The sequence below is a fragment of the Phasianus colchicus genome, chromosome 1 (genome assembly GCF_987193195.1).
Source record: "Phasianus colchicus chromosome 1, bPhaCol1.hap1.1, whole genome shotgun sequence".
NCBI lineage: Eukaryota > Metazoa > Chordata > Aves > Galliformes > Phasianidae > Phasianus > Phasianus colchicus.
The window spans coordinates 87,354,511-87,369,820 of record NC_143436.1 but is presented as its reverse complement, the minus strand read 5'-3'; the positions used below and the strand labels follow the sequence as shown (position 1 = coordinate 87,369,820).

The following is a 15,310-nucleotide window of genomic DNA, read 5'->3' as shown; positions in this document are numbered from 1 at the left end:
GATTGTTTCAGTCTTATCTCTGTGCTCATCAGTGCTACAATCAAGTCAGTGCATTCTTAAGTACGTATATGAGTACAGGCAGAAGGCAAAGCTCATGGAGACCTTCCACTGGAGACAAGTGTGCTCGCACTGATACTCTGTGGTCAGTATGACTTTTAAAACAGACAGAAACTGAAGGGCCTGTGAAAATACGTGGTTAATTAAGTGTGAAAGGTGCTGTCCTTGTTTGGACTGTCTGTTAATGGTATGACAAGCTCCAGTAAAGAGCTTAGCTGGCCAGATTAAAATTAAAAAATTGTCTCAGTCCATCTGCCAGCTCCGAGGCGTTTACTTCATCACCTTTCCTTGTTTCTTCACTGGAGTGGAATACTTGCGTTGAAAAGATCATTTCCAGGATGTCTTGTTTGACTTTTTTAACCTAATGTCTTTCTTCCAAAGATAACTTTACGTGACGTCAAGACGTTTTCAAGAAGGGCAATGCTCTTGCTTGGCTCAAGGATACGTTAAAGGCAACGACTCTTGCTGAAAAGGATTTTCTTTTTTTCTTGCCTATTGGCTTTTGGACACAAATAAAATGTTTGCCTTCCTTTGGAAAATCTCTCTCTGCCTCTTGGTTTCAGAAGTGATTACAGGAGATCTTCAAGCAGTTGCAGGTAATGCAGACATCTTTCTTTTTTATATTCTTGTTTTCAGGGTTTTGCCTATAGTGGTGTGTAGAAAAAAAATGCCTCTCTGCCTTAATTAAAATGAAGGAGGCTAACACAAAGAAACATTTGGTCAAATCTTTGTTGTGATACCAGTGTTTTAAATACGGAGTGATTTACGAGAAAGATTTACTGTTGTTTTAAGAGTAGAATGTAGGCATGGTGTGCTAAGATTTCCAACTTTGAAAGACATCAAATACTGATCAGCAAGCTTTTCCACTTGAAGCTTTTTTCTTTAGTAAATTTGTATTAAATAACAAAATATATGCCCTCCATTTGGTCAATGAAAATGTGTCAGTTTGGGTAAAGATGTTTTGCCTTAGTGACCTTGTTTGTTCCCTTCTCCCTCCAATATATCATCTACAGGTGGCCTTCTGCTCTAGAGCTATTATTAGTGTACCATCAGAATAGCCGTGATCTTTATCCTTCAGTCATCAAAGTCAAAAATGCTACTGACTTTGAAGTTGCAGACTAAATTTACAATCCGCCAGGCAAAAAATGCCATAAAACAATTACTGTTCTTTCTGTAATTAGTTATTCATTTTGGTTCTTCTTCAATTGTTTTCTGTGAAAGAAAAAGATTGAATTAACTAATTTCAGATAAGCTGCCTGTGGTGGTTAGAGAATGACAGTCAGACTAAAACCAAATAGATGCATTCTCCCCTTAGCTGTAAGTTTGTTGTGGAACAACTCAGAAGAAATTAAAAAAAAAAAAACAAAAAAAAAAAAACAATAAGCTAAAGCTGAGATGTCCCTTTCTTTTTTTTTCTTTTTCTTTTTGTCCCTCCTCCTGTCAGGTTGGAACCAGGTCTTGTGGTGATAGAAGGGAAAGTTGCTAGGTACCGATTCAGGCAGCTATCTTAAAGCATGGGACATAAATGTGGATAGAATGTATGGAATAAAGAGACTTTAACTAATTAATTTTCCATTCGTGGCCCTGAAAATTTCAAGCACATGATTATTGACATGTATAGTCCCACTGACTTAAGCCGAATCCCAGAAGAGAAGTTAAATACAAAACATTAGCATTCGCGAGGTCAGAGGTTTCATTTGATAACTTGTGTAAAAGAGGTTGAGTTTGTTTGTAATAGGACAGTTACACTGACACGTTTAAGCTTGTTAACAGAAAAAAAAAAGAACATTAGGTCCTCCACAGACCAGAGCAATGGAATTGAGATGCGTGACTGCATCTCTACCTCAACTGAGAAATTTATACACAGTTTCAATTTTACAGCAGAAGAAAAGCAGGCTAAAGATGCTTCACCAACCCCTCAGCTCAGTGTCTGGCAGTTTGCAAGCCCCTCTCTGCCTCCTGAACTGAGAAAGCTTCATGGCATTATGGAGGCTGAGCAAGTCAACAGGCATTCGCTGCACCGAAGGAAGCGCTCCATTCTGTTTCCCAGTGGAGTTAAGATCTGCCCCGATGAATCTGTTGAACAGGCTATTGCCAACCATCTGAAATACTTCAGGCTCAGAGGTAAGTGGGCACCAACATTATAATCTCATGAGTAACTGATAACATTTAGTTGTAAATAAAAAATAATAGATGGAGTTTTTAAACATCATAATACCATGCAATAGGAAATACACTGTTTCACAAGAAACTTAATTTCTTAGTGATAACCTCCCTTATGAGAGCTGTTCTAAGATTCTGCTCTGATTTAGTGTTCTTGAAATGCTAGTAGAATACAAAGAGGGACCTTTTGGAAGAGTCATGGCAGAGACATTGGTCAGCTTTTGGCTGTAGTTGGTTTTTCTCTCATCTAAAACAATCTCTTGTGTATGAGGCTGTGGTATAACAGCAATGAGGCCTTTGTATGAAGATGAAGAAGTTGGTGTAAATAAGCTTGCCCTGAAAATCTGAAATATACTCTGTAACAGCTTTGCACATATCTTGAAATATTACAGCAGTATGATGTGTTTTAACACTTATATCTGACACCACTGGAATGTATTGCTTTCTGCGTTTACTTTAGAATCATAGAAACATTAAGGTTGGAAAAGACCACCAAGATTATTTAGTCCAACCTTCAGCCCATTACCACCATATGCTCACTAACCACATCCGTCAGTGCCACATCCACATGGTTCTTGAACACCTCCAGGGACGGTGACTCCAACACCTCCCTGGGCAGCCTGTGCCGATGCCTCACCACTCCTGAGAAGGCATATTTCCTGACATCCAACCCATGTCTTTGTACAGCTGCATTAAAAGACTTTATTGGGTGTTAACATGTTCACCCAGAATCCATCAATGAAACAGGGAAGAGCGGTTCTCACTTAAGTAAGAAGGAAATGTCTTCAGAGACATGTGCTTTTGCACTTCTAATTAACATTCATTAAGGAGTAATAGATGTAACTTAGCTACCAAAAATAAAATTTTAAAAAAAAGGAAAAAAAAAAGAAGTCTCTATCGAGCTTTGTCTATACTACTGTTATGATCATACTAATGTAATAGGTGAAACTGTTGTAAACAGTGGGCTACTAAATCACCTTGGTCAATAATTCTACCCTAAACAATTTTCCTGAGGTCCAGCAAAGTTTGAGACAAGGTGAGTTGTTGAGCTTGTAATCTCTGTGTTCCACACTTCAACCACGAGTGTTGGGTCAGCTTTTCTGCTCATGGGATTAACACCTCCCACTCAACAGCTGAAAGATGAAGGCGTTGTGGAAGCCCCACTTGCAGTCTTATGCTCATGCTACCAAGGACTTAAAGAAAGAGTTTTGAGCAAACATGGCTGATTTTTACAGCTCAAGGACATCTGCTGGCTGTTCCAACTGATGATACTGCACTACTTTGATCATGCAGGGCTCCTTTGATAATTCAGCGTATAAAACTACAGCTAGGCTAATGAATCAGGTGTCTGTACAAAGGTCTGTTGCTTGGTGCAAAAAGAAACAGATTCCCAATTTCCATCTTTTATTCGCACCATTTAGGAATTAGTTTTATTTTGGTCTGCTGAACACCCCTTCTAGCCACAACATGTGCATCTTGGCCCAGCAAGTGGATTTGGAGTTATCTGAGTCATGGTGGCTGCGTGGGTTTTTTTTGGGAAGTCTTTTTCCAAGCCCTGTTGGAGAATGAGAGGTTTGGCTTCACATACTTTGAATCACCTATTTGGTATTCTTCCTTCAGAGCAGTGAGAAACAGTTACAGTCAGGAGTAGCTGAGTGTCTATGTAAAAGTAAATACAAAGAATGAATTTGGAGAACAAAATAGAATTATGTGGGATCAGAGCTTCATCCAAATGTTGACTCGTGCCCAGCTTGAGAGAGGTGTTGACATTGATCATCAAGTCTGACAGCCTTTGTGAGCTGCTTGTTTATGTCTGCTTGGTAGCACTCAGCTGGTATTTGTTTTGCTCCAAATTAATCCATATTATGTGCTTTAACTGCAGCCATCCCTCAATTACACATGATACAGGAGCATAAGCAAACAGTGAGTAAGCAAAAGTCTGAGTGAGAGTAAAGAAGAGAAATCTGTAGGTTGTTTTGTAAAAGCTTATTTATAACTTGATGATCTGAGGCTGAACCAAAGGCCCACTGAGTCCCTCTGCTTTCCTGTTGTACTCCTGGCTTCCACTGTCCCCTATGACTTCTTGAGCAGAGGTGCTGTGGCCATCCTTAGCATCTTAAACTTTTGAAAAAGATCTCTGCAAGAAATAGGGATGACTTTAATTAGCGGCAAGTTGAGCAAGGTCTGGTTCTAGCAAACTGTCATCTTCATTCTGTTAGCAGAAATGTGCTGCATCAGAACTATTTGATGAGGTCTTGTTAATTACCTCCTGAGTAAATGCACCTGAGGCCACACCTTGAGTGCTGTGTTCAGTTTTGGGCATCTCACTACAAGAAAGACATTGAGGCCCTGAGTGTGTTCAGAGAAGAGCAGCGAAAATGATGAAGGGTCTGGAACACAAGTCTCATGGGGAACGGCTGAGGGAACTGGAATTGTGTGGTCTGGAGAAGAGGAGACCCAGGGGAGATGTTATCATCCTCTACAGTTCCCTGAAAAGAGATAGGTGAGATAGGTGTCAGCCTCTTCTCCTTGGTAACAGAGACAGAATGAGAGGGAACTGCCTCAAGTTGCTCAAGGGCAGGTTTAGGTTGGATATTAGGAAAAAATTCTTCTCAGAAAGGGTGGTGAAGCACTGGCACAGGCTGCCCAGTCAGGTGGTGGATTCACCATCCCTGGAGGTGTTCAAGAGCCGTGCAGTTGTGGCACTCAGGGATACAGTTGATTGCTGTTTTGACATAAGAGCTTGTTAGGAAAAAAAAGAAGATGCTTACACATTCTGGTTATCTGAAGTATATATCTATATATATAGGGACAGATGATGTAAGTAATGATATAGGTATTCGCTGCTCATTGTTACTGTTACTGCAGTAGTTAGAAACACCAGCCAAGAACAGGGTTGTTTTTGCCCCTGTTTCTCTACACCTTCAGTCTAGGGGACAATTTTCTCATGAGATGATTTATTCCTCCAGTCATTCGCACTGCAGAACAAACCAGCCTTTACATTACTGGTCTCTGCAGTCTCCAGCGTGATAAATAAAGACTCTGCACCTCCTGCAGCTGTGCATGGAAGTCACTGCTGTTGGCTGTCTTTGTATTTCATTTTTTAGAGAATGTAGAGATGAAAATCAGTCAGAGGTGCTTGCAGTTTGGGTACAGCAGGCCTGCGGTTTGGGTCTTCAATACATGTCCTTTCAATAGTAGCAGTAATGCTGCTGGAAGGTCCACATAAATCTGATGGTGGTTCATAGCTGGATTGCTGTGATGAGCACAACATGTATCCAGCACGTTGGAGGTTTCACAAAAGAGATTCAGTAGGAATCTAACTTTGGATTTCAGATAGCAAGTACACAGAGTACAGTAATGTTGATTTGGAATTATGATTTTTACTCTTCACAGGCAGGCTATGGACCAAGCTCCTGTTAATAAAAAATGCTACATGAAAAACAGCCATACCCATTCAGTCCAAAAGCCTGTCTGTTCCACTCCAGGCCATGAGATTGACCAGTCACTTTATGCTGACTGCCCATTTCCTTTGTTGTAAACTGCCAGTTGACAGCTGAGAATTTAATAGACTTAAAAGGTGGACTTACCAGTGGAACAGAAACAAGGTAAGGGTTGCAGGGTTGATGGTATGTGCTGTTATCCTGGCACTGTTCCTATCAACTGGGTAAAACAAAGGATGCTGGGTCTTGGCACTGTTGCTCAGGATTAGTACTGCTGCTGTCTTTGGGATGGCTGAGGTGTAGTTACTAAGAGAGATGTAGTTCCTAAATTGAATTTGCATTTTTTCCTACTTTGATCCATGGCCTTCAACAGTTCAGTGTATTGAGTGAGTGCATCATATTTTCATGCAAGTAGATCAGATGGTCTCTCTGCCAGAACTGTTTTTGTCAGCCAGAGCTTCAGGTAAAGCTGAACATCTCAAGATAGCATTTAAGGATTCTGACCAGAGAAGGAATTGTTCTGGCGTCTCACAGCTAATGAGAGCCAAGGACATTTCAGTACTTTGGAAAGAATAAAACAAATTTCTCACAAATGAAGTTCTATTGATGATTATAATCAAGATTTGGTGATCTCAGGCAAAGGACTGAACTCATAGCAGTAAAGACAGAATCTAAATTTTCTCCCCATTTCTTGAATTCATTTAGATCTATTTACTGAAACAGCAGAAATAATGATGTGATGTTCCGCACATGGATAGAGCTAAGATTGGAGGTTCAATTTGATGCTGAAACCCTACATGACAAAAATTGTGCAAATCTTGCTGAGTAATGATGACAGCAAATTGTCAAAATTCACAAAAGCTACCTGGCTGCATTAAATCAAAGTGCCTGTCCAAGTGGACCTTTTTTCCTTGTTTCCCTCTCGTCCCTGGCACTTATTACACATAGCTCATACTCAGCCTATACATTTCTGAAGTTTATTTGTACAAACTCTATTTCTGCCTCCCTCCACATTTGAATTATTAGATGTCAGCATGCACTTCTCAAAATCTCAAGTGTTATCTTGAAAGAGACTCCTTTGTAGTTATTGAAATATTACCAGTGAGAATAGTTTGTGCTAGAGTTCAGTGTGTCAGCATTCATGGCAAATATCCTTCGTGTGGATTAGCTAACCAGCATTCAGCTATTTTAATTAAAAATCCTGGATTGCTACATGTGTTATTTAAACGTTGTCATGTTATAGCCCATAAACAATGGCACTTGGCAACAGCTGAAGTGATTGCACTGCGCATGACTTTATTAGTTTATTTAGCAAGTTCTAATGAAATCTTTGCAGGAAAGATCTCTTAAGAAGTGTCTGTCAATCTCCCTCTTGCAATAGTTCTTATAAAAACTCACTGCCATTATATCTTCCAATTGTGGAGAAATTGCAAGGGAAGAGAAGGAATTGGCCTCAGGTTGCCTCAAAATAGAATATTCTGCCTGACTCGGTGCTCCTAGCCACTGTACATGATTCAACACTTAAGAAGCACTAATGGGATTTAAATGAGATTAAACTCCAGCGCTCTCCACTTACACAAATGGCCAGAAAGCCACCCTACCCCCCACTGGGTGCTGTCATGTGTTGCCTCCCCTATTAACCTCAGAAATCCCTGAGCACAGACTGAGATGTAATAGGCTAATTGTTTCTCATTTGAGAGATAAATGCATCCTGAATTGTAAAGTTAGAGCCAGAGAGGTGCTGTATCCTGCCCAGGTGCACACGAGGTAGCCATTATGGGATAGTGTCAGAGATGTCATCTCGTCGCAGATCTTAGCTGGAGATTTTGAGAAGAACGATAAAATCTTAAGAAAGTAAACTTCTATCAGACTTCTTTTTTTTTTTCCACCCCTTTCACATGTTTATGAGACTGAAAAAAGCTTATGCCTACCTATTTGATTTTTTTTTTTTTTTTTCTGAAACACAATTTGTCTTGAGTTTTTCAAGATATTATTTGTACATATTGAGTGTAAACATTAGATCTGAAGCAGATAAGCTCCAAGGGCTGGGCTTTCTGGCTTCTAGAGGAGAGATGCTGAGATTCGAATGACCTTGGTATGTGTCCAGCTTTCTGAGGGGGCCTTTGGAACCCATCATGGCCCTTAAAAATCAAGACCGTGCCTATGACACGTTGCTCAAGTGGAAGTGTGCACAAGTGCACGGGCCAAACATGCTGTTGCTCCATTTTTCCTGCCTTGGCAGGGAAAATCTTTTACCTTGAAGATGAATATTTTTCAGGGATGAGTTAAGTGACTGAATTTCTGAGGACTTGTGTTATGCACATGCAAAATGTACACTGGGGAAAAAAAAAACTGAAGATCAAGCCATCTGGTTTTCATTCTTACTTTGAATTCTGATTCATCATGTCAGTCACACATAATCTGTGTACTTGCTTACTTTTCTGAGGACAGCTGGAATGATCACATCTCTATAGCAGGGAGCTATTATCTCATAAACATACTTTATTTTTTAGCAGATGAATTCTTCAGATGAAAATTGCAAAGCAGCTGAGTACTTAACACTAAAATACAAGTTATTTATTGCCAAGGCCATGGGATGAAGGAAGCTATTTTCTAGAGGAGCTTACCTTACCTTCCCACCCACGTGTAACTTCAAAGCTCTTAGCTCGCTGCCTTAAAAGATTGATCTCGATTTTATGATGCTTTTAATCGGTATTGTTTACCAGGGATTAGAGGCCGGATGGCAAATCCCGTCTTGTCCAGGGCCTGATGCTGCTAATGCTGTCCCACATACTCCGTGACTGTGGCTACCCCTGCAGCAGGCCAGTGAAAGTTCTGAGTGAGATGTAGCTGTAAGGAAGCTGGCAGTCCGTGGCTTGGACGGGTACACTCTTGGCTGGGTAAGGAACTGGCTGGAGCGCCGGGCTCAGAGAGTGGTGGTCAATGGAGCTAAATCCAGCTGGCGACCGGTCACGAGTGGTGTTCCCCAGGGGTCGGTGCTGGGGCCTGTCCTTTTCAATATCTTTATTGATGACCTGGATGAGGGCATTGAGTGCACCCTCAGTAAGTTCGCAGATGACACCAAGATTGCTGGAAGTGTCGATCTGCCTGGGGGTAGCGAGGCCCTACAGAGGGATCTGGACAGGCTGGATAGCTGGGCTGAAGCCAATGGGATGAGGTTTAATAAGACCAAATGCCGGGTCCTTCACTTTGGCCACAGCAACCCCAAGCAACGCTACAGGCTTGGGGCGGAGTGGCTAGAAGACTGTGTAGAGGAAATGGACCTGGGGGTGTTGGTTGACGCTCGGCTAAACATGAGCCAGCAGTGTGCCTGGGTGGCCAAGAAGGCCAATGGCATCCTGGCTTGTATCAGAAGTAGTGTGACCAGCAGGAGTAGGGAAGTAATTGTTCCCCTGTACTCAGCTCTGGTGAGGCCGCACCTTGAGTAATGTGTCCAGTTCTGGGCCCCTCACTGCAAGAAAGATGTTGAGGCCCTGGAGCGTGTTCAAAGAAGGGCAACAAAGCTGTGAGGGGTCTGGAGCACAGGCCTTATGAGGAGCAGCTGAGGGAGCTGGGATTGTTCAGTCTGGAGAAGAGGAGGCTCAGGGGAGACCTTATTGCTCTCTATAACTACCTGAAGGGAAGTTGTAGCGAGCTGGGGGTCGGCCTCTTCTCCCGTATAACTGGTGATAGGACTAAAGGGAATGGTTTCAAGCTGTGCCAGGGAAGATTCAGGCTGGATATTAGGAAATACTACTTCTCTGAAAGGCTGGTCAGGCACTGGAATGGGCTGCCCAGGGAGGTGGCGGAATCCTCTTCCCTGGAGGTGTTCAAGGAACGTTTGGATGTTGTGTTGAGGGATATGGTTTAGCGAGAACCACTGGTGATAGGTTGGACTGGATGATCTTATAGGTCTTTTCCAACCTTAGTGATTCTGTGATTCTGTAATTCTGTGGATGGGCTCTCCTGTGCCCTGAGGGCTGCCCTGAAGTGACAGCACCACTAGGTCTGCTCAGCAGTTCCTTCATCGTCCTGGAAGTGTTGCCTGGTTGGCTGCTTTGTTTGTAGGGTTCTAGAGCTAGTCTTTAACACCCAACTCTGGAAAGATTGTAATGTAAGGCCTAAACACAAGATTTCTTTTACTTAGCAGTTGACAAGTCAGAAAGCATACAGGTAAATGTGTGTTTTGACTAGATGCTTGTTTTATTTTGTTTTGGCTCAAAGAAATTGCTATTTCACAGAATCACAGGACTGTAGAGGTTGGAAGGGACCTCTGGAGAACACTGAGTCCAACCCTCTGCTATAGCTGGTTCCCTACAGTTGGTTGCAGTAGGTTTACGAGATTTCAGATAATAGTTAAATGTTGCTTAATTTATGGTCAGAATACATAGATAGTACACATGGCACAGGCAAGTTACCAGAAGGTCAGAAAGGAAAAATTATGAATTATTTCTATATAGTAAAATATAGCTATTTGCTGAAGCTTCCACTAAAGTTAAACTTTGTTTTCTTATGATTTATGACCTCAGGTTTTGCCTACATAGTCTCAGCATGCTTATAATCTACTTATGAAAAAGATTTTTCTTCCATGGGAGTTCTCAAAAATTTGTTGATAAGAACTTTGAACAACCTCCCTGGCCTGCAGGTAATCAAACACCTGCCACAGTGATGGGCTCTGCCTTTAAACTAAGAAGGATATAAACACTTATTATGGAACTGAATGCAACATGAGGGTGGTGTCTCTTCACTTCCTTGGGTGGCCACATCAATTATGCTGTGGTAAGAACTCACTCTTTGACATACTTGAAGGAACAGTTGGGAGATAGAATCATATTTGTTTCTTTCTTCATATGATCTGAGTCACGTTGAAGAAACTGTGCCATTCTTTTTCAGTGCTGGAATGGCAACTCTCATCTAACTACTTAAACGTTGAAAAGGTACATGAGAAAGAAAGACTAAAACAAAATTGGTCCTTTTCATAGCCAGGCAGTGGCTTTTCTCTTAAACACCATTTAGGTGAACATGCTTGGGGACAGTTCTTGTGTTGAGCCCCATGCAGTTTGGATTCATTGTCCTGCCAAGCAATCCCCTGCTTCACAAATTGGCCAGTGGAATAAACAGGACAATGACAAGATGAGCTGTGTGTCAGAAAGGCTGCAACATGACTTAGTAGTTTACACCATGCTGTTTCATGTGTTACTGCTTTCCACAGTGGAAATGGCAAGACAGGACAGAGGCCAGAGAGGACTCTTTAACAGCACCCCCCTTTCATCCTTCTCTTGTAAATATGACCCTGTTCTGACAGCTTAGGTCTGATTAATGGGCTTGAAGCCCACAGATGGCACAAAGCCTTTGGGACTAGAATTCAGTGGAGTGTCTAATTCCAAATGAAAGGACACACAATAAATCTTTAATCTATTGGGAGCTGATTGGGGCAACTGTTCATACAGCAGCAGCTTGTATTCAGACAAGACACACTCTCATCACATTCATTAAAAAAAAAAAAAAGAGAGATTAAACTATTTAAGATTAAGAACAGTAAGGAAAACTGCCTACAATTATCACTGCTAATTATTACTTGAAGCTGTAAAGCCAGTCCTTTGCCTGTTGCCATTGAAAATTAGGATTAGACAGTGTCACAGCAGTGTATTTGCAAGCTCTAGCCATGGCTTCATCTCTCACAGACAGTGTGCTGAAGGCTTGTCCCAACTACAGGAAATAATCACATTTCAGGATTGTTGCTGTACAATATTGCACCTGGAGTAAAAGGTTTATTAGTCAGAATGCAGGACATGAATTCCACCCAAAGAAATTAGTGAAAGTGGTGTTGCCTGCTATAGGCTTCTGGGTCTGAAACTAGACATAGATCTCTATGAACACACAGCTCTTAGGAGTGAGATGGTAGAGGGGATACTACAGATATCCTTCTGCTTCAGGAAGCTTATTAGTACTCCAGCAGGATCCAGAAATCCTTGAGAAGGATTATAGGTTCATTGCCTGAGGTCTGTGCAGACTCGTATGGAAATGCAGCCTTTGCTTCCTCAGTCACTGAGGTGGGATGTGAGAGGACCAATTACTATGCTTTACAGATAAAGATGTACAGATTACACCTGAAAGCTGGAGGGATGCTAGAGCAGTAGTGTATTACAGAAAGTTAATTATGCAGAGTCTGAAGACCATATTCCTCTCCATTCTTACCTGTTAAATGAGCAAGGCCACCTCCATGTAGAAAAGGTGGCAGGAATATGGTGTAGAAATAAGAAATACCCGCATATCTGTAGACAGTTCTACAAAGAGAAATGATCTCAGCTGCTGTGATAAACTGAAATTTGGAGTGGAGAAAAGAACTTTTTTTGCCTGATGCCATCCAGCACCAGAATCAGCTAAGCTTTTAGGTGTGACAGGGCCAGGTTCTTCAAATTATTATTTATAAAGCTGTTGCTTTTAAGAGAAATGCCCACCCCTTAGTTAGAGGAAGCAATAATATTTCAGGGTGATTTAGGTGTTAAATTTTACACATGCACATTTAATCAATTTTAGAATTCAGAATACAGGGTACTAAGAAGAAGCAGGATTTAAAAAGATACCAATTTTGGCAGCCTAGATTGTAATTTTAAGCTGATTGGCAAAAATGAGTCTCCAAAGATAGTTTCACAGTCAACCTCCTGTAGGATTTTGCTTATGATGTCAAGACTTTCCCTGAATGCAAAGTGCTCCTCTGCCAAACTGTGCATATATATTTAACAAGTGAAATCAGATTAAAGCTGAAAAGCAAGCTTGTTTGCATGGTGCTATCTCAGGCTGGCAGCTGCTGCAGCTGATTTTTAAAGCTGTTCTCCTTTTAATGTTGTTCTCTTACAGAACACATAGAAAATCCTATATATCTTCATCTCCTCCATTTATTCTGGGTCACTCTTGCTTGAGCAAATGGTATGACCAACTGCTCTGACTGGCAAAGAACACATTCAAGAGAGGGAGACTAAAGCAGCTGGCAGACAAGATAATTCAGCGTTTAATTTGCAGGCTGTCTATTCTGTCACTGATCTTTCTCAGTGCATATACCCTTCTCAGGACGGTTAGGGACTGCCTTATTGCTTAACATATTACACTGTTATGTCATCGTCATCCTGCCTTATTTTTCAGTGATTAATGCAATTATAATTTCTGAAATTTATTCTAAATTTTTCGTAATGTTGAAACCAAGGGACCTTGGTTGCTGATTGAGTTTCTAAAGCTTTGTTCAGTTGAACTACCATTCTTACACACACACACAGACTTATGTTCCATCTCTACTGTCCATGATGATGTTCACTTTACTATTTTGGCTTACTGAATTTTCTAAAAAAACTGACCAGTTTTTGGTCAAAGGCTATTCTTGAGGTTGTCAGAAGATCAGTAATCTCTCTTGGTCTCTACTTCTTCTTTAATGAAATAATTACTTCAGTAAAACTGCAGGAAGGGAAGTAGTATGAGTGTGTAAGATCTATCAGATCTTCATTGTTGGTGCATTTAATGCCTTACACATTCACATGTAGTGTGTATCATAGAATTGTTAGGGTTGGAAAAGAACCACAAAATCATTTAGTCACACTGTCAGCCCATTACCACCATGTGCACTAACCACATCCCTCAGTGCCACATCTACACAGCTATTGAACACCTCTGGGGACAGTGACTCCACCATCTCCCTGGGCAGCCTTTTCCAATGCCTCACCACTCTCGCTGAGAAGAAACTTTTCCTAATATCGAACCTGAATCCCCCCAGCACAACTTGAGACCATTCCCTCTCATTTCTATTGCTAATCATCATAATCAAGATATTAATGTACTGAAAAGCATACAGCATTTGAGCAATACTGTGTTGATCACCTCTGCCACAGAAGAACTTCTAACAGCAGACCTCTCTTGTGCCTTCAGTTTGTCAGGAAACAGTCTGGGAGGTCTTCAAGACATTCTGGGATAGACTGCCAGAGCGTGAAGAGTATCACACCTGGATGAGCCTGTGTGAGGAAGGAACAATGAGCATTTTTGAAATGGGCATGAACTTCAGTCAATCTGAGGAGCACCGAAGTCTGATTGTGAAGGTGAGTGCCGCACCAGGTCAGTGTTCTCTCCTAAGCAAGGGTATAATGTTCCACCACTAAAACCTGCTCAGTATATGACAGGTGGTAATATGTGGGGGTAGCTAAAATTTATGGGTATGAATATTCCCAGCTTTTGGATCTGTCATTCAGAGATCAGGCTGTCTTAAAGTGTATAGTGGTCTATAGATCTTTCTTTAAAAATTACAGTTTCTCCTATCTTTGCAAGCTAGATGAAACATAAGAGAAATCTTACAAGTCTGATCAGAATCAGTAATGTTAGGCTAGTATGGACATGCTGTTGTTTTTCCTTTCTGTTTTTTTGTGGACTCCTGTGCTGGGAATGTGCACTGAGGATGTGAGCGTGGAAATTACTGTGGTTAATGGGGAGAGAATTTTTCTGAGCCTCATGCTACTGTTCACTGCTGGATACTAGCCAAAGTTTGCTTCTGTGATGTCTTGTGGTACTGTGGTCCTTAGAAGACTTCACAAAAAGATGTGGACACTTAAACAGAACCAAAAATTTGTTGATGTGTTGGGCTCAAAGGATCAAATTAAATAGGGTTACATCAAGCTGGTGGCCAGTTACTAAGTGGGGTTCCCCAGGGCTCAATTCTGAAGAGAACTGGCCCTGATGACTTGGATACATGGATTGAAGGTATATCAAGTAAATCTGTGGATTAGGAGCTGTTGACTGCCTCAAAGGTAGAGAGACCTTGCAGAGAGATCTTGACAAATCAGAGGGCTGACCAATCACCAGCTGCATGAAGTTTAACAAGAGCAAGTACCAGATTCTGCATCTGGCTAGGGCAACTCTAGCTGTATGTAGAGATTGAGGGGTGAGAGGCTGGAGACGGGCTGTCCCACTCTATTCTGCACTGTGCAAACTCACTTGGAGCACTGGGTGCATTTGTGGGTGCCACAGTGTAAGAAGAACACAAAACTACTAGAGAGTGTCCAAAGGCAGGCTGCAAAGATGGGGAAGGGTCTGGAGGGTAAAAGGTGCATGGACTGAGCTGATGGAACACCGATGTGTGCTAAGGGGGATTTAAAGCTGTCACCAATATGTTTTATACAGAATATCACAAATCCATCAGATAACTTGAATACAAGAAACAAAAAAAAAAAACCATCAGCACCTCAATTTATATTTCAGACAAACTGAAGGCGAGAGCATTCTGTCTCATCCCTGGCCAGCCAGCTCAAAAGGTCTCATGGTGTATTTTTTAATACACATAGGTCAGTGTGGATTTAATTGCTATTTCTAGTACTGAGTCACTCTTTCTCATACGTGCTTATGCACAACTTGCTTGTCAAAGGATGAAACCTCTTCAAAGCAGCTCTGAGAATATTAAGTCCAGAGGCAGTGGTATCACTCTGCTTTTAAGAACATCCTTCCTCCTGCCAGTTGCTTGCTCCAGGTTAATGTGGTGGTAGCAGGTGGTGCCCAGCTCAGCCTGTGGTACCAGGTGCATGTTTTAAAGCACTGTCCTGTTTTTTTGCCACATTCACCAGCTAAGTTGACCAAGCTGCATAGGAAAGTTTTTCTCTTACTCATGGGAATTT

The 15,310-nt window shown here is 41.5% G+C and overlaps 1 protein-coding gene across 2 annotated transcripts in view; it reads left to right on the top strand.

The window, feature by feature from the left end:
• The first annotated feature begins 12,873 nt into the window (after positions 1-12,873).
• Positions 12,874-15,310, top strand: part of IMPG2 (interphotoreceptor matrix proteoglycan 2) — a 39,485-nt gene continuing 37,048 nt past the window's right edge. Inside the window, exon 1 of one of the 2 annotated variants that reach the window (XM_090151574.1) lies at positions 12,874-13,747. In XM_090151574.1, the coding sequence (XP_090007700.1) occupies positions 13,658-13,747 (90 nt within the window). In that variant the 5' untranslated portion in view covers positions 12,874-13,657. The remainder of the gene's footprint in view (positions 13,748-15,310) is intronic. The other variant, XM_090151576.1, reaches the window with a different exon arrangement.